Here is a 20746-nt window from a genome sequence, read left to right on the forward strand (position 1 = left end):
ATCCACATTTCTTACAGGCTTATTCCAACAATACTAATAATTTATCCATTTCCCTCAACAGTTTCACGAAGGAATATGTTCACACAAGATTTAACTTAGAAAAAATATAACATATTCCAATAGTATTTTCCTGACCCCAAAGAAAAGCTAGCCTTACAGTTCATCTTACTATTGTCTGGCTGAAACACAAGATTTAAATACAGGTTTCAAATAAAGCTGCCACAAGCCAGAATAAGCAACTGAGCTAATTTTGCTCCCAAGCAAAGCTTCATCACAATTTCTAGTTCTGGAATAGCTCCTTTAAACCTAAGTAAGTTATTTTCTCATTTTTAGCTATTAAAGTTGAAGACAGTTTCTGCAAATCTTGCTATATTTTTTACCTTTGTAGCATCTGCAAAATTATTTCCACAGTCCAGTTAAATTTGTTAATAAATAAATAAACACAGAATTCCTTTAGTCAGTTCTCAATTCTTGCAATTCGGCTTTCCTTTCTTATACATTCCCCAAATGCCAGTCAGAGAAACTTACTGAAAACTGGAGATGCAGTCAGTATTGCTGTATTTTAGAAATCATCAATTTCACTTTATTTACAGCTTTCTTCAGGTATGTTCAATTAGCCTTCTGAATCAACACCTGATAGCCTATAACCTATTAGTAACCAAAGCACAATTTTATCAGTAAAGGGGGAACAGAAAGATAGCCAGGGTCTCCAGAATTCATGACAAGGCAACACCTAAAATAGGATTCGAGATTAAATAGTAAGATTAAAAAAAAAAAAGTACATACCTACTGTTATTGTTCTTCAACATTTTGCTGTGTCATTGCTTTAGGCCACACTGTTTGGGCCACACTGCACTATGCCCAGCGCTGAAATGTTAACAAGTAATGTGTCTTCTGGGCAAGGGGAAGGAAAAGTGTAAAAAGGAGAGAGATACGCTTTTCAGCAGAAATTAAAGACTGGTAATTTCTGAGAATTTAAACACCTTATAGGTTGACTCAGTAACTATAACACAGAAACTGATGGGAATACCCCTCTGGTTTAGCACGAAGTAAAATATGCCTACCTCAGCACAGGTGTTTTGCTCTCCTATGAAATGTTAGCAGTAAAGCTGAGACAGGCAGTAACTCCCAAAGCAATCAAGACCTCTGGTAAATGAATGACTACTCCCATAGAAAGTGTCCCTTACCCAGACACTGATTAAAATGAAATTACGTAGTTCACTTAAAATAGTAATTAAAAAAAAAAAAAAAATCAAAGGCTTAAAAGAAATTTTACTTGATGCCTGGTAAATCTGTGAGCCACAAAAAAGACTCATCATTTGTATGAAAAATTGTGGCTTATTTAACTGTTGTAGCCTGTCTGAATTCAGACCTCATCTTTGGCCTAACACTTCACTCCATTGCTTAAGTCACCCTCTAAAAAAGCTATCACTTCAAATCTTTACTTGAAGTATAAATGCTGCTATTCACCTTTAAAATATTCTGTAACTCAACAACTAGTCTTTGCTCAGCAGGCCTGGTTTCATTACTGTCTTCACTACCTAGGCTCCAGAAGTCATTTTATTTCTTTCTTCACAAGTTTTCTTTGCTTGTACATCAAGTATCTACTCTCAATAGCACCAGTATTTTCTTCAGTGAATCTAATAACCCATTTTAAAACCAATATATTTAATATGAAAATACCTATTTAGAACCCACTATCCATAAATTACAATAATATGACTAGCATTATCGATGTATTTAAGTTCAGAAAAGTGAGGAAAAAAAGGACTGTCATTTTAGTACCTGTAGCTAAGTCAGTCAAACAACTGATATCCATTGAGGAAGAAACCGTTCACGGCATTTCCAATACTTAATCCATTCACACAAAAACACTTCAAGAGTTTAATGATTTGATTTTTCAAACTATGAATTACATCACAGCAAAGGTAAGACAGAGGCAGACATAAGGACCATCCCTGTTCATTCACCTTGAACATATATCACATGTATGTGATAGCTAAGGGCCATGTGATATATGATCATATAATATCAGTAAGAAGGTTTACAAACACTGAGCTTAAACTGTGTTTTACTATTAGAGGCTGACAGTGACAAATTTACTTCTATCATCAGAGAAATTACTTTAATAGCAAATGCTCACATTACTTTTTAGCATGGCCAATTTCTGTGTGTTAAACTCAATTTGTACGTTGAAAATGTAAAATGGCAAGGCAGATTCACAAATAAAACACAGGTCCTAGAAGGAGAAAGTACAATATGAACATACAGCAGGTAAGATGTAGACAGATTTTTTTTTTTTCCTAAATTTACTTTAAATCCCTGTAGTTCAGGAATTAGAAAATAATATTAATCTCTGAACACAAAAATGTGCACACCACGGCACAGAATAAAAGGGGCTGTTAATGGTCCCTGAGCTCCCTGACCAACCTGCCCTCTACCCCACATACTCAGAAGTGGATCAAAAAATTGTGGCAAATTATCTCTAATCTCAAAGCTGCAACTTCACTGTAGGTGATAAGACCTGTGGTTTTAAGAGGACAGACTCGCCTCAAACTGGACTTCTTACAAGCAGCTAAAAAAATCTGTGCATGTTTTACATCAGATCTGGAAAAACTGCAGTGTATGGTATATAGCTAGCCAGCTTTAGTAGCTGCCACTTCTCCTCTTCTTTTGTGAGAACATCATCTAATCCCAAAATAATACATACTGCCTGCTTCCCTCAGCGTTTCTAAATAGTTGGCAAAAATCAAACCAACACCGCAAAGAGATTTTAGACAAAAACAATCTACACAGAAATGCTTTTGACCTTGAAGTTCGACAGCAAACCTCATTGTATAAGTTCATTGACCAAAGGACTTTTATCAGGTCAACACACAAAACAACCTGCAATGATAAAACGGTATTTCGTCAAATGTAAGTCTACTTATGTTAATTGTTTAGGTGACCATGGAACGTCACGGAGCTCTTGACATTTGATGAAAGCAAAAATACCTAATTTGAAGAAAGTAAGTTTCTTCTGCAGGCTGTTAAGAGCTCTGTTCTACATCTTCATCCCTCCTCCTCACCTTTCCTCAGGCTCCAACGATCTGTAATTTTGAGGGCTTTTAAGTGTTTCTCAGTTGAAGAGAAGAATTTTCACATCAATTAAATACATGCAAAGCTGTACCAGAGAAATTTTAAACCAGTAACTATGAAAATCTTGTTGCCTATACTCCATATAGCTGTGAAACTCCTTTGAGTTTTCAATTGTAGTTACTCCTTGTAAGAATCCACAGGCATAGCTGGTTTTCAAAGGGCTCTTTCAAGTTAGGCACTGTCTTTCCTGATGTATTTTGATGGAAGAGTTGGGAAAGGATGCACAAAACCTAAACCACAATTCTTTAAAACTAAGGTACTTTTGTTAATACAATGTACAGAGTGGAATTTCTGATTCAGGTCAATACTACAGCAGAACCTTCACCTCTGAAGGCACTTCAGACACCTGAAATGATCCAATTATAGCTTACTTGCTCATTGGTATTTACTGTAGTAAGATTTTATTAAAATAAACATATAGCACTAAGGAAAAACTCCTCATATTTAATAGGTAACAAGGATGAAAATTAACCCTGCAAGGCAAATATCCAATTAGTCATGTGAAGGAGTCTTGCAACATCTGTCAAAGAAAATCCTTACTAGACTTCAAAATTCTCCGTGGCCTGTTGGCAATTCTAATGCTTATTTCAAAACGCACCTTTTTTTAAAAAGAAAGAAAAAATCCGTAGTATTAGCAACAGTCTGGAATAATCAAAGATGTTTCGAAACAAGTAAGGATATCAACTGAAACACCAAAGGATTTTTTTTTTCTTATGTAACTTGTTCTTAAAAACAAAAGCAGACTCCAAAAGCAACCAACACTTTCGGATGCCGGATTAAACATATCTGGAAGTCTTTTAGTGGACTGGTGTTCCACGTTTAATGAAAACAACAACCAACACCACCACCCACAAGTTCCCCAGACCTGAACACCAAAAATTCCTTGACACTAAAAATGTCATTTAGAAACAGGAAGAGAAAAATTACTTGTAGTTATTATTCTAGAACATTAAAAAAAAAAAAATCAAGTGCAGTTATCACTCTAGACACTATGCTGGTTTTGAGAAAGTAACTGTGTTTGTCATACGTTTGCAGCTTTGGTTTTTAAGTAAGAAGTGCTCCAAGTTGCACAATTCTTCCTTGAATTATTTTTTTATTCACATCAGTGTTGAACCTTGCTGTATTCATCCGTTCTCTGAGTAGAAACTGTGTCTTTTCATATAGCCCCTGGCTTGTTTACACATTCCCTCCCTCTCCCACTCAGTTGTTTCACTGTCCCACTGTTCTTTTACTGCTATTAGCAACGGTATGTGCACTTTATAGACAAAACACTACTCAGAATCTATGTTAATCACTGGGAGTAGCATATGACCTTACCATGAAAAGAAGCTTTGCACTGGTTTGCTTCAGAACAGCAATCAAATTCCAACTCACAGTATCTGTCCTTCCTCTCTCAGGCACAGTGAGTAAAGCTATTTCCCAAACCAATGTGCCCACCAACTGCTAATAACGGAAGAGGAGGGGTGCAGAGCAATTACGGGGAAAGGAGCCAGTGCAGGCGCAGTCAGCATGTTAAAAAAAACAGACCCAAAGAAGAACAGAAAAGGGAACAAGTGATGCATTTCTATTCCCCAGAAAGAACTTCTGCTACTATCTGTATTTTTTTTTTTCCCCAGGAAACAGCTCTGAATGGTACAAAGCACCACAGTTACATCCTCCCCAATTTTTAGGCCAGTGTAGTAATTGCTTTATTACCATCATTCACAGGACTCTGATGGTTTAAAAAGCCTCCTCCCTCCTACCAGAGGAAAGGAAAATCAGAAATACACATCAGAAATGCATAGACACTAATTATATATATATATATTTTAAATCAAGCTAATGTCTCAAACATCACTACAGCCTCTGTACCCTTAATATGTCCAATCTTTTTTCAGTCAGTACAGCAGTGAGCACTCACATTTTCCACAAACTACTAATCAGATTAAAGACTTAGGAAGACAGCCTTCCCTCAGAGGAACATCAGGGAATGGAATATAATTGTTCTTGTGCTCTAGGACCATGCATACATCAATGAAGCATTTTGAACGAAGACAAAACCCATAACTTGATACGCGTATGCAGTAAGATATAAGGATAATTCCTATTCATAAACCAGTCACATATGCTTTATCATCTGAAATCTGGCAAGTGCTTAGTCATGAAACATCATTAAATTGTATGCCATTTAAATAAAAATCCACTAATAAAGAAGTAGATTTAACTCATTATGTGATTCAAAAGAGCATACTTAGTATATACCAGTGCAACAAATGCGTGCACCAAATATGTCCTCTTACAAAGCTGATTATATGCTTTTAGATAGCCCTCAAATACCTTATATATGGTACTGCAATATGTTTAGTATATCTTAAGAAAACCTGTGTCTAATCTTCCCTTCATGGCCCCTCATAGTTTTAGGCAGATAATTTTGTCCTTGTTCTAATTTCCTTATTCAACTGGGAGCAAGACAGTCCCTTACCTATGAAATAACAAAGTAGCATAGCACAGACTGACAACAAGGTGAGAAAGCACTGATGGAAGCCACCGAATTACAAACTGTGAAGAGAACACACAACGCGATGTGCCACACTGCAATTCTGTTAGCGACCTCCTAAACACCCTAATCTAGTTATCAATGGACAAGGGCAGAAATGCATTATCCTCTCCAAGGAACAAGAAATCCAGAGCAAGGAACGGTTCCTGACTGGTTTTCCTCAGAAGCCTCAGAACACAACTTGCAGGTCAAACACAGACCTACATTCACACAAGTATGTGAAATGCCGTCAAGACTGAGGTACTGCATGCTTTCCCACTGGCATGCATTCAGTACAGTAGAAGTAACAGTCCATTGTTTGCTGGGCCACAAACACAGTACTATTTTTTTCCCTTCTACATTCTTCCAACAAAAGATTGGAGAGCTTGAGACAGTTAACATGGGTGCAAACAGAAAATCTGGCTCTTCCCTTTAATCTTTACTTGAGAAATCAGATTAAGATTCAACTGTTAAGCACCACATTTTGTTCACATTTCTGCTTGTGCTCAAGAAAACTTAAAATAAAAAAAATCCAAAAGGTTACAATAGGCCAGTGTCTTGCATTCAAGATAAAATGTTGAAATTATGACCTCTATGTAGCATTTCCAAACATAGTCTGTGCAATTCTGCAGCATATCTAGGCTGATTAAGTGAGCAAACCAAATAAAATAATCTGTTCTCTGAAGTATCTGCACAACACCTTCCAGAAAATCAGCGTAATAGTAAGTTAAACATACATACTGGCCACAGCGAAGTGACATTTTGTCAAGAAAAGACATTTCTCAGAGACTACAGAATCACTAACCTTAAAACAGATTGTTTCTTCTATACTGCATATATTAAGAGGATGTAGAGGATATTTGCAAAACAAAAGACCGTGGCAAAACCTACATTAAATTCAGGGAAAAAAAGATCAAAAAGTTTTCTTAATAGTAAATAAGGTTTTGTTTTCCCTAGCAGTTTCATAACACAACGTCAGAAGACTGAATTCCTTGCAAATGTGGTAAGCAGTAGTTTTAAGAGACCAACAGCTACATAATCATCCTACACACTGTTAATTGTATCTGGCATTATTGCTCAAAGCTCCTACAGAGAATGTCAGCTGACTGCCTGAACAGTACTTTGTTCTTAGTGCCTTTGTTAACGACGAATTAAATTATACAGAAGAGAGCTCCGCAACCACCCTCACTTTATAAACCTCGATCATTACAGAACCACAAAAATCCTACGGCTTTGCCTAAGGAATACAGTTATTTCTTAACATGATACAACTTGCATCCTTAATCTACAAGTTACCACGATCCATGTTTACACCATGGAGACCTGTGTTGCTTCACAGGAAGGAAACAAAGACAAAAAAAACATTCCTAGAAAAAAATCTCAACAAGAAAGAGCTTGCTACCATGTTTGGTTCTACAAAGACCATGACTTCCCTTGCATCTTGCCGATGACAAACAAAAATACAAACATGAGAGAACTGCCTAAATATTTTTTGAACTACACAGTCCAGTCTTAATTTCACTGCTCTGGTCACACTGATTATCTCTTTCAGCCTCTAACATATCAAAGAACTAAGTGAAAAAAACCATACATTTCAGGACACCTTAAGAAAAGGTCTTTCTCAGGACTCTTACTACTGATGTTTTAGCAAATTCAGATGAAAGATTCACCTTAATCAAAGTACGTGATCTTTGTAAGACCATCTTCCTTAATGTTATTTAAAATTCTATATATAATCATTTGTAAAAGCACAGCCCTCCTATTACGTTCCTAAAGTTGCTGCAAGTCAAATGAACACTTCTCAAGTCTCTCTGAAAATAGTAATGCATATATAGAAAGTCATCAAATTATTAAGCTCAAAGAACCTAGCTGTCATGCAAAACCAAGAGATGTGATAAAACATAGGTCCAATTTTTAATCAAAATGTAGCAATATAGTCTGTGTCGCTTTACTGACCTACTTTCCATTGGTTTGTATAGCAATACACTGTGCAGTGAAGGAAACGTAGTAACGTCCCATGCCTTTATTAAATATATATTCCTAGCCCTAGAAGCAAGGCACTTCTTCTATGGCTACACTGAATTACTATAAATTTCTTCACAAAACAGCGCAGATTAACATATGCTTGTTTACAAAGCGGTATAGTAAATTCAGGCTTATCTTATCAGAGCTGGCTAACACGAGCAACACTGAGACAAGAAGGGTAAACAGGATTGTCAACATAAAAAAAAAAAAAAAAATATGCAGAGTGGAGACTGCCAGCGTCACAAATAATAAAAGACCACAGACCATCCCAGAAATCCATGCATGGTTAAAATCTAAAAAAAAAAAACAAAAACCGAAAGACAAAACAAAACAAAAAAAAAGAAAAGAAAAAAAGGAAGAAAGATTAGTGCTGCTATGCTCAGTGCCCAAGATACCGCCCTGAAGAAACGGGTTTGGGCTGAAGTGACCTCCCTCAGGATAAGACGTCAACCTGCCATACAGGAGACTTAACGCACTCAGAGAGTCAAGCCTTGCTTCGGGAGGCGGAGGAAGAGGAGCGGAGCCGGCAGCGCCGGCGGCCCGCCCTCCCCCTCAGCGGAGGGCATCGCCCGGCCCCGGCGGGCCCCTCCGGCCACCCAGCGCCCTGACCGACCTGCGCGCCTCGCCGGCGACACGGCACCGCTCCCCGGGCTGCCCCGCGCCTCCACAGGGCTGCGACCCACCCCCCCGGCCCCCGGCCCCGTCCCGCAGCCGCCGGCCGGGGCAGCGCCGGTGCCCAGAGGCGCGCACTCACCGTCCCCCACAGCCATCATGCCGCGGCGGTGCCGCGCGAGGGCAGGCGCGGCGGCTGCCGGCTCCCTGCCGCAACAGCCGCCGCCGCCGCCCCGCTTCAAAATAGCAGTCCCGCCTGGCGCCGGAGCAACCCCACCACCACCGCCGCCGCCGCCGCCGCCGCCGCCTTTGCGCGCCTCCCGCCACCGCGCCAGGCCCGGCCCCCGTCCCAACGGGGACTTTTAGTGCGCTTCCTCCCGCCACGCCGCGGCGGTCACGTGCCCCGCGGGGTCCCCCCCCCACACACACCCCCCCCGTCCCGCCCCGGCCGCGAGGTGACACCTCACCCCTAAGGTGACGTTTCCCCCCGCGGGAAGCGGCGCGAGAGCCGTGCTGCTTTCCGCCCAGCTGCCTTTACTGGGGACAGGCGCTCCACAAAAAGAAATCGATGGATAAATAAAAACGCAGGCAGCAGAAAGGCGGCTCGTTGAAGAAAGGGGCTCTTTGACAAAACTTTTCGGACATCCCCTCAAAACCTGAAGAGAAGCAGCTTTTTAAAGCGTGCGTGCAACAGATGCTGGAGAGCGTTTCGCAGTGGTGTGGAAATTACAATGAAAATCTCAACCCGAACCCAACCTTCTGGTTACGGTTCATTCCTAAATCAATTGCTGTGTAAGTGACATACTGAAGGTAGAAACAATCCAATCCCATAAAGTGATGAAAGAAGGAAAAAAAGGGGGAAAAGGGGAAAAAAAAGGGGGAAAAGGGGAAAAAAAAGGGGGAAAAGGGGAAAAAAAAGGGGGAAAAGGGGAAAAAAAAGGGGGAAAAGGGGGAAAAAAAAGGGGGAAAAGGGGAAAAAAAAGGGGGAAAAGGGAAAAAAAAGGGGGAAAAGGGGGAAAAAAAAGGGGGAAAAGGGGAAAAAAAAGGGGGAAAAGGGGGAAAAAAAAGGGGGAAAAGGGGAAAAAAAAAGGGGGGAAAAGGGGAAAAAAAGGGAAAAGGGGAAAAAAAAAGGGGGAAGAAGGGGAAAAAAAAGGGGGAAAGGGGAAAAAAAAGGGGGGAAAGGGGAAAAAAAGGGGGGAAAGGGGAAAAAAAGGGGGAAAGGGGAAAAAAAGGGGGGAAAGGGGAAAAAAAAGGGGGAAAAGGGGAAAAAAAAGGGGGGAAAAGGGGAAAAAAAAGGGGGGAAAGGGGAAAAAAAAAGGGGGAAAAGGGGAAAAAAAAGGGGGAAAAGGGGAAAAAAAAGGGGGAAAAGGGGAAAAAAAAGGGGGAAAAGGGGAAAAAAAAGGGGGAAAAGGGGAAAAAAAAGGGGGAAAAGGGGAAAAAAAAGGGGGAAAAGGGGAAAAAAAAGGGGGAAAAGGGGAAAAAAAAGGGGGAAAAGGGGAAAAAAAAGGGGGAAAAGGGGAAAAAAAAGGGGGAAAAGGGGAAAAAAAAGGGGGAAAAGGGGAAAAAAAAGGGGAAAAGGGGAAAAAAAAGGGGGAAAAGGGGAAAAAAAAGGGGAAAAGGGGAAAAAAAGAGGGGAAAAGGGGAAAAAAAAGGGGAAAAGGGGGAAAAAAAAGGGGGAAAAGGGGAAAAAAAGGGGGGGAAAAGGGGAAAAAAAGGGGGGGAAAAGGGGAAAAAAAGGGGGGGAAGAAGGGGAAAAAAAGGGGGAAAAGGGGAAAAAAAAGGGGGAAAAGGGGAAAAAAAGGGGGAAAAGGGGAAAAAAAGGGGGAAAAGGGGAAAAGGAAAAAGGGGGGAAAAGGAAAAAGGAAAAAAGGGAAAAGGAAAAAGGAAAAAAAGGGAAAAGGAAAAAGGGGGAAAAGGAAAAAGGGGAAAAAAGGGAAAAGGAAAAAGGGGAAAAAAGGGAAAAGGAAAAAAGGGGAAAAAAGGGAAAAGGAAAAAGGGGAAAAAGGGGGGAAAAAGGGGGGGGGAAAAGGAAAAGGAGAAAAAAAAGGAAAGGGTACTTCCCATTTACTTCCTTTTGCCTAAGGAAAAGTTCAAAATGCAGACGGGGACACAACGGTAACACACACTGAGCTGCGCGGCGCTGGTAAACCACGCATTTGCAGAAGCCAGGGCTCAGTTGCCTGTAGTAGTAATTCAAAAACTCATACAAGTTCCCTAAAACCCAGTGGAAGCATCAGCCTGCTGAAGGCCCTTTACTTCCAAATGGGCTTAAACTGACCCTTGCGCTTCACTGGTCAGTAAATTTTTCCTATTTAAGACTATAAACCAGCAAGAATAACAGCTGAAATTTAAAATAATGTGGCTACATTCTGACCATTCGCATTGAGCAAGCAAAAGAAATACATGTAGCTCGAAGCCCTGTAAAATAATCGTGGCAGCTATCACCAGTTTCTGTATTTCCCAAACTATATACATTCGTACTGTGTCACACTGGTGAGCTCTGTCAGAGTGTATCGTCACTGTCTCCATAGTAACTATATTTCCAAAAACAAAACAGCACAGGGAAATAAAAAACAAGAGTGTAATGTGGAAAAAACAGATACACATTTGTGCTATGGATTTTTGCGCGCCCCCCCCCCCCTTTTTTTTTAGGAGAACACTTGACTATCACCCATAACACAGCTCCCCCACAACTGTGATACCAACATCACTGTATCCTACCTGTCACATTTTATGTTTAGAAAGCTAGCACTATGATACATACCATTAAAATGGGAAAATCGCAGTGCGTTGAATAGAGACGTACAATTTTCTATTCAACTCAAATCATTCTGTCTGCTGAATGAGGCAAATTAGAGAGCTCAGTATTATTATTTTCCCTACTCTTCTTTTAACTCTTCTTTTAACTCCCTGTCTCAAAATTTACACTACTACCCAATACAGGAGTCTGTTTAAATTCTCTTAGAAAAAACAGTATTTACAAATCTCAGGCAGCAGAAACAACTGCTTTTGCAGCTTTGAGATTGGCTGCCAGTTCTGTTTCCATAGAAATGAACGTTCATTTGCTGAAAAATGGGGAGGTGCTTTAAAGAACCTTCTCTGGTTTGCAGGGATACATATATTTCTGGTGGAGTGAAGGGGCAAAACCAGCAGCACACATAAGAGTCTGCTTAACAGGCAAACATCCCGACATGATTCTCTCAACGTGCAATATCATTATGAATGTAAACAAATGCCAAGGTTTTCACAGCAGCTAATTCATTCACATAACTCACATTAAAGAAATTGCATCTCTTTTTACTACCCACTGCTGAGGGCAAGGGAAGATGGGGGAAGGGGGGAAAAAATAATTAAAAAAAAATATATCAAAGGTCAGTTGGAGAGGCAAGTTAGCAGTGTGGTATTATTTAAGCCTGTAAGTCGTGCTCATCAAGCAAAAGCAGTAAGACTCTTGCCCAGTCCCCCTGTTAGACACGGTGCCTTCTCATCTGTCGGCTTTTGAAACATGCTGCCCCAGTTATTCCATCCATACTTGTTTCAATATGCTTTTCACCTCGTCCACCCTCCAAGAGGGTCTGTCAGTCTCTAACAGTAACTCGCTGCCCTCCTCCCCTTTACAGTTTCATCAGGGATGAGATGCAATAAAGGAAGATGGTAACACAAAACTAAAGGGACTGTTCATGCTAGGTCCACTAACACAGCCACAGGGATAACAAGATACTCAATCTGCCAGTGTGCACAAGCCTGCAGGTCTCAATCTCTTCTCGTCTGCTCCCTGTATTTCTCCCACATACGTAACCATACCAATACGATGTTTTTAAAACCTGTCAAGTGTTTCATCATGTTAGTACAAACATTTGTTTTTTTAATTGATAGTATTTCAATAAGAAAAAACCCTATGGAAAACATTCTTGTCTTCAAGATTGTTCAAAGCTGTGAGTTTTGAGGGGTTTTTTTTCTTTTTTTTTTTTTTTTCTCCAGAGTACATGCTGAATAAAGACACTGAACAACTGATATTCATATTATTTGATAAAAGAATACTAAGTCACATCTCTGGATTCTCAGAAACTAGGTCAACACAACAAAGACTTACTACCACAGCGGTGTCACTCAGGACTATGAAGAAGCGGACACCGTAGAATCATAGAATCATTTCAGTTGGAAGAGACCTTTAAGATCATCCAGGCCAACCATTAACCTACACTACCAAGTCTACACTAAACCAATCAAGGGTAGACTAGACTAAACCATGTCCCCAAGTGCCACATCTACCCATTTTTTGAACGCTTCCAGGGATGGTGAAGTTGTACTAGCAAGCCCTTCCCTATCCCATCACACACTGAAGAGAACCCTTATCAGTATGGTTAACTTATTTGGGAAAGTAACTCAATCCGGCAAAAAGCCATTCCTTTTGCTGGTAAAAAGGTCCACTACAGAGCAGAGCTGCACCAGTCCAATTACATTAAAGACTGTTGAACAGTTTTTTGCCACCGCCCCCGTCACCGCCCCCCCCCCCTCCCCCCACCTTGGAAACATAACCCTATTCCCCCCTACCTTTCCAAACCCTCCTCCAAAATACCCAAAGCACTAAAAAAAATCCTCACTGTAGCAGATATATTTAGACATTAAAATTTGGCCTTTATCCACAGATGTTTGATAAAGCCCCTGAAAAAAAAGTTGGTAACAAGGCTACAGGAATTCAACAGTAACTTTCAATCTACACGTGCAAGCGGTAAATACAAGTTGTCCTTCAGAGAATAATGAAGGACAAAGCCAAGATAAAGCACTAACAATGGAAGAGTATATTTTCAATACCATTAAAAAAAAATTGTGTAGATGGATGCAACAGTTAAACCAGGTTCAAGTAAAAATACCGAAACCAACATACTAGAGGGATTCTGTCTCTATGGTACCAAAACAGAATCATAGTAACCTTTGCATAGAAATCGCCACCTACCAGACAAAATAAATGGTTTATACTGCTGTAGATCAGCATTAATATCTGCATTTTACAGATGAGATAAAAACGGCCTAAAGAAAAATAACCTTAATCAACCCTTAAAACAGAGACAAAAAGCTTAAAGTGCTATGTAAACTAGTCCAGCAATGTTGTATATATATTTTCATATATATTTAAATTATTTCAATGCATTTATATTCCCTCATGTAACTTTCTCCATTCTCCTGAGAACTACCAACAAAAAAAAAAAAACATGTAAAATAATGCATCTTTGAACCTCTCAAACCTATGCAGCAGTATTAACTTTAAATGCAACAGATAAGGGTTTACCCTTCCACAATGAGTAAATTAACAATCTAGCACATTTATGTAAAACATTTTCCCCCAAAATTAGTTTTTTATATTAATCCTTACAAATCTATTTTTGTATTCTTTAAGTGTTCAAGAATAGCAATGTTTTATTTCAAAGCAGAATGCAGCATAGAAACTCTTACTATCTCAAAGAAAAGGTTGTAAAAACAGATTCATTTGAACCTACAGTCTCTTCTGTTTTCACACTAACAAGAAAAGGGTGAGAATATTTAAAATTAAAAGGTATATATACATTAACAAATCATATGCATTCCTCAAAATATTTCTACTTTCATAGTTACACTTTTTAGATCTAGCAGAGCATCCTTTTCAGTCAGCATAGTTGCTTTGAAAGGAAAATGAACATCAGAGAACCCTCCCCTATAAAACAAGATCTACTGATTCTTCACAGAAGACAATGAAGGTTTCAAAACCAACTATATTAAAGCCACTGCCACATCACCTCCCTCGTTGTGTTGTTATGTAACAGTCTTTTCTTAAATTATAGTTTTAAGGAAGAAAGAACTATGGTTTTACTCTTTTACACTATAAAATACTATATCAAGAATGCAGTAGGAAGCAACAAGGATTCTCTGCACAATGGGTTTTCTTTTCATGAAATACACCAAAAACAAAGAGCTCAAACCTAGTACAATAAAGTCTTAACTTCAACAATTAAGCATATTTGAATGCTGCAATGACCTATTTCTGTAATTTAAAACTCCATGTATTATATTCATTATTCATCATTTTAACTGAGAAGAAATCAAACACATTCATCACCAAACTACCATTTTCTTTTAGAAACATACTGTAAGATAGAATAAAGGCTCTTCCCCCCCCCCCATGCATGAATACTTTGCAGGATTCTTGTATCCTCTACTGAGCACACATGTAACTTGTTAAAAGATTCACTGCTTGTTTCCATGCAGTTTCAGCACCTTTTCCAACTGTATTCTGACTGCAGTCCAGAAAATACTTTCAGTAACACAATATAAGTTTCTTTCACTAAGTGTCTCATTTTCTTAGTACTTACATATGTTTCTAGTCATCCATCTCACATCGATAATGCTAGCATTTAAACATGTATCTTGTATTAATCTAAAGCTGATTATAAATATATGATCTTTCATACTCACCACTGATGCTACTTAAAATCATATTTCCAGAGTTTCTTACTTCATCAAATTTTGCAAAGATTGTTTGCAACCTGTAAAGAAAAACAAAAAATATTTTTACATCTCTGAAATCCCCCAGGTTACTAGAAAAACAGAAATCAGTTTATTATTGTATATAAAGCAGTAATACAGAATATACAAGGGATTATGAGTATCTAGAAACAATTCCCAAAGGACTTCTCTAAGTCAGTTGAGCATCTTCACACAAATGCACAGAAAACTAAGTCAGCTTAGCAAAGAACAAAACTGAGCAGCATTATTATTAAAAACTTCAGATTTGCAACCTAGTCCCACAAGGTAGAAAATGCTATTCAAGCCAGAAAGCTGGCAAAACACTTTAACAGCCATTTCTCATCACTTCTGCAGAAAGCTCAATAAAAGCAGTGGAAGTATCTCACAGAAAGAATGTGACCCACACACCAGCAATGAGTTTGTACTGACATAATACACTGTTCAGCTGCAAACGATTGAGAACATTTTCCTACATTTCTCCAAAGACTTCTCTGCATTTTAGACTACTCAGAATATGGTAATAGCTAACATGCACGTGAATTTTTAGCTACAAGACTAGCAGGACTGAATCCTGACCTTAAATGCACAGTTATGAACTACAAATCACATGATAGTCTGCAGGTCTCCAAACAGGTACAGTTAAGCTACATTACCTAGAGACTTTATTACCCAATTTAAAATTTGCTAAAAGAGCAGATACAGAAAGGCTCTGTTTACAACTCACAATCCAAACTATTGAAAGACAAACCAAGAAAAATGGATAATAGTCCTTAGGTATGAAAATTCTCACAATAAAGGAGCAAAGTCAAGAACACACAAAGATTTAACTTCAACATTTCCTTATGCACACACCACTTTTACTCAATGATCCGTGTAGAGAGACTGTGCACAGTCTACCTTCTCTGACACACTGCATACCCCTTTCATTCACTGGTACCTCATTTATCTAATAATGAGGAATGTGATCAAATCATGAAAGGCAGCCAGACAACACTATAAAAAGCCTGAGCCTTTCCCCACACTTTCCAATGTTTTAGGACTCTCACAATGTGTTATTTTTACTTTCCAAATACTTCAAAGCAAGTTGCTACAGAGCGTATTTGTCCTGGAGTTAACAGGGCCACAATAAGAACTACCCAGATTTAGCTGAGAATTCCACAAAAAGGCCTACCCTACTGCAAGCATCTAAAAAAACCAAAACCAAAACCCCCTTAATCGTGTAAGTCAATAACCCATAACACAAACCAGCAGTTATTCTACCATCTCAACTTATCTCAAAACTATATGTAGCTCTGTAATAGTTTGCCTAATCTTCCCCTAACGTACTTGTCAGTCTTCTCTCTGGAACCTATTATCCTCTCCCTTTTGCGCCACCATTGCATTTACAACCATTGCAGCCCCAGCAAAATGCCTGAAATGGCAGCAATTCACAAATGTCACACTATGCTGCTTTAGTATTAAACCTCAGTCTTTTCATGAAAAGGTCCATTTGTAAACCAAAGGCAATTTATACCAAAATATTTTTTTTTTTGCACTTAGACTTGAAAAACTAAAACTACAGTTATTATATGACATGCTTTTTGGGTGCTAGCATTTACTAATGACACATGGAATCGCATTAACATGCTATGTGCTTTCAAACGTACAAAGTGAAAAGTTCACACAAGAATCAATACACATAGTAATGCATTATGCCATCTTGCTTTCGTAAAAGGAAGTTAATGCATCTGCTTCATATGTGCCATGGGAAGTATTTTTACTGTTTACCAGTGACTGCGAGGTCCCCTCAACACTGCTGGATTCCGTATTAAACACTGCATTAACAGTCCGCCTAGTTAATGAGGAAGACTTAACACTACATCTGAAAGGCTGAAACTGTTATCCTGAGAGAAATTGCACAGGAAGACTAGAGAGATTAACAGATTTCCTTTAAAATTTCACTTTAATTTTTATATCCTGTTAGGCTGATGGTATGCATTTGGCACACATATTTTAGAGAATTCAAAAGAAAAAAAAATATTTCCTGCTCTTTTGAACTTAGTTTTCAAAAATGCTTTCCTGAGTGTTTTAAACAGAAGAAAACACAAAAATGTTTCCTTATAAATACATTATAACAACACACATGTTGCCTCTCACTCTGGACACAATATCTAATAAAGTGCTATGAACATTAAATAATGTGTTTGTCAGCACTGGATGTAGTAGAGCTATGTAGTCAGTGGTGCAGGCTGGAGAACAGCACAGTACTGACGCTCCTAAAGCTTTCAAGCATACCTTTATGACCAGAGGCACATGCTATAGTATTTTGTCATAATTACAAAAAAAAAAAAAAAAGAAAAAGGTAAACCACAGCTGACAAAATGGTCAAGCACTACTGTAGATCCAACCCTCTCTTTAGTACAGCTTACAAAAACTGTAACTACCACTTTGCAAAGACTCTCACAACATGTTTCTTCCTCCCTCTCCTCCCACCCAGCTCTTCAGGTTACCACCTTCTCTTCTGTTTCTTCACACAGCCACAGGCAGCAAGGTAGTATGGGCTAAGTTCTCTAAAATTATTGCAACCATGAGCAATTTAAGCATGTTTACAGGACTTCAGCTCCTGGCAAAAGACAGCCTGGCCAAGAGGAATTCAGGAAAGTTTACAGGGCTTTACAGGGTGAAGACTGGTTTCACCATCATCAGCAATGAGGAACGTTCTTTAGGAAGAGCAGCATTATTACTCCTCTATCTCATATCTGCAAGCCCAAGTCTGGATATGACACGCATAATCAATCAATGAAGTCATCAGTCAACAGAAATACTATGTCACCAGTGAGCAGAAATATTATCTTCTTTCTCCAAAAAGGCACAGACAGGTCTTCTGCACCTTCACATATGAAGGAAAAATCCCCATTGACAAAAGCCACATGCTTGGGACAGCAGGCCACTTCTGCATGGGCTGGATAACTGTTGCTGTCTCCGTGAATGAATGTCTGAGGTTGTAGCCCTTTAGATGGGGCCTCCTGGCAACCTGCTAAACCCTCTCCTGCAGCAGGTGACAGGTCTCTATTAAAGGATTAACATATTGTGGCGATTACGTTCAATGAGAGGAATATATACCCTTCTAAGACACAGCATGAGCTGATGTGCACGCACATAGAAATGCAGATGCTAGCAAAGAACATGCACTACACTTCTATACTGAAAAGCCATTGTTTATGACCATGCTTGATGGAGTTCAACTCTTTGCATGCCAGAGTGTCGTGGTTTAGCCCCAGCCAACAACGAAGCACCACGCAGCCGCTCGCTCACTCCCCCTACCCCAATGGGATGGGGGAGAGAATCGGAGGAGTAAGAGTGAGAAACACTCCTGGGTTGAGATAAGAACAGTTTAATAATTGAAATAAAGTAAAATAGGAATGATAATAATAACAATGCAATAATAATAATAATATACAAAGCAAGTGATGCACAATGCAATTGCTCACCACCCGCTGACCGATACCCAGACAGTTCCTGAGCAGCGATTGCTGCTCCCTGGCCAACCCCCCCCAGTTTATATACTGAACATTACATCATATGGTATGGAATAGCCCTTTGGTCAGGTTGGATCAACTATTCTGGCTGTGCCCCCTCCCAGTTTCTTGTGCACCTGGCAGAGCATGGGAAGCTGAAAAGTCCTTGACTAGCATAAGCAGTACTTAGCAACAACTAAAAACATCAGTGTGTTATCAACATTCTTCTCATACTAAATCCAAAACACAGCACTATGCCTGCTACTAGGAAGAAAATTAACTCCATCCCAGCCAAAACCAGGACACAGGCAAGGGGGGATACCTAAAAATTTGGACCTTGTGATGAAGAGGCAAAAAGGCACCGCTCCCCTGTCAACAGCAGGAGGATAAAGAAGAAAGGGTGGTAACTAGGCTGTTCTTCATGGCCAAAGTGAGCCTAAATCAGGAAATGGCCTATATGAAACCTTGCACATACTTCCCCTTGCCTCCCCCTTCCAAAAAAAAAAAAAAAAAAAATCTTGCACAGATGGACACAGATAGACTTCATCTACAACATGAACTAGACAGATAAGTAGAATGTGCATACCACATAAAATGCAGGATTCAGAAATGCATACTGCAAAATGCTTTAACATTTCGGTATATGAAGTTGTGGCCCTAGACATAAGAACTAAACAAGTAACTGGTTTTATACGCTTATGTTTCTCAAGTAACAGTGCGAAAAGTTGTCAGATGACTTCCTGAAAGATCTTAAAAAGCTTTTAACACTCAGACTACACAACTGCTATCCAGAGCCACATATACTATTTCCATTCAGGGAAGATCAGCCATACAGATTCCATACTGTAACAAATTCAATTTGGCCCATATAGAACAAAACCTGTTCACTATTCTGGGCTCAGAGAACAAGAAATATAACATCCACTTTCAGTATTTACAAATGTATTATCACTAATACTTACAGGCCTGATACCAAAGACTGTCAAACCCCTCTGGCAGCAACTTTAACAAAAGGGAAAACAACACCCAAATTTCCAACCACTGACTTGATACTGATTTTTCTGAAAAAGGAGTGTGCTTCAGACAAAAACCATGGTATTATTCCAAGATTTGTAAGTTGAAAAATAACAAATAGAAAGATGAACTCATGGATTTTGTTCATAAACAAACTCAAAAATTACTCTCTGTAAAGAATAAAAATGTTCTGAAGAAAAATACAATAGTAACAAGTAGAGTTGAACTACAAAATAAGATCCCATCTTCTTTTGTTGACTACCTAGACTCCAACAGGTCCAATAAACCTTCTCTAGAAAATCCAGAATTTTCCACAAAGGCAAGCCTACCAGGTGCAGGTTACAAAACCTTTTAAGCCTACTATTATTAAATGACTAACTACATTTGGCTTTATATAGACACAATATGTATACACCACTTTCATATTTAAGGAAGTTGAACAATTTCTCAAAACAATGTTTGATTAACTTTCCTGCCTTCCTTTCAGCAGACATGAGCTCTTATTTTCAGTGCTTTAGGGCAGAGTGCATTCAAGCAGCAACACACAGATCTCTAATGTGTAATTCGTTATGTAAACTAAACAAGCCTATGTTCTATTAAATCAGGTGTGCACCAAATAATGAAGTAATGGGGGTTTCTGCTCATATTTATGTTTACACACAATTTTTAATGCACTGTCATACAGTGAAGGAGCTGCAGTGCAGTTCTTTAAGGCCAAACTCAACAACTGAAAGCAGCTGTGTCTGAACCACAGATTATCCGTAATACTTAAAACCCTTAAAACCTACCCAGACGCACAAATATGAACAGATTCCCCTCAAAACAATGATGATACTTTGCATCAAAGGTTTTTTTCCACAGATCATAGCTCATGCATAACCACATGAAAATTTTAATGCATCTAAGCGAAGGGAAAACTTCTGACAGGCACTGGGGAAGAAACATCTTAAATTAGGTCTGCCTCTGAAGGAACAGCAGCCTGAGCTACCATAGAGCTAATCTGTCTTTCCTGAGCTTTGTCAACTGCCTTGTTACTTGTGTGAAGGAGTAAGAACAGACTACAGGAACTCAGCTTTCTGTCAGCGATGGATGGAACAGAGACTAGTAGCCTCATGCGCAACTCAAATAAATCTTAACTCCCCCCTTCAACCCAACCTGAAAACTCCTGCAGAGGACGCAGCACTGAGACTCAGCTCATGTATTATTTTACACTAGCCTTGACTGTCAGGTACAAAACTGTTGAGATACAGTGGCAACAGCCCGTTTAACATGCACCAAGTAGAGCCTTGCTTCTTTATGTAAATGCAAATGGTACAACTATGTTTGCTTTCAGATCAGGGGGAATTTTGTATTCAACTGATTCAGACAGTAGAAATAACAATTTGGCACCTACTGCAACTAAAATAGCAGCTGTTGATTGCCCTGAGGATACGAAGCTCCTATG

At 39.3% G+C, this 20746-nt stretch overlaps 1 protein-coding gene across 19 annotated transcripts in view; it reads right to left on the bottom strand.

Annotated features, from left to right (window-relative positions):
* Window positions 1-20746, bottom strand: part of CLASP2 (cytoplasmic linker associated protein 2) — a 149043-nt gene that overhangs the window by 93801 nt on the left and 34496 nt on the right. For 17 of the 19 annotated variants that reach the window (XM_075706221.1, XM_075706212.1, XM_075706220.1 and 14 more), the window contains exon 7: window positions 14741-14811. In XM_075706221.1, coding sequence (XP_075562336.1) covers window positions 14741-14811 — 71 coding nt within the window. The remainder of the gene's footprint in view (window positions 1-14740; window positions 14812-20746) is intronic. The other 2 variants (XM_075706228.1, XM_075706227.1) reach the window with 1 other exon arrangement.

This window comes from Pelecanus crispus, chromosome 2 (genome assembly GCF_030463565.1).
Source record: "Pelecanus crispus isolate bPelCri1 chromosome 2, bPelCri1.pri, whole genome shotgun sequence".
Taxonomy (NCBI): Eukaryota; Metazoa; Chordata; class Aves; order Pelecaniformes; family Pelecanidae; genus Pelecanus; species Pelecanus crispus.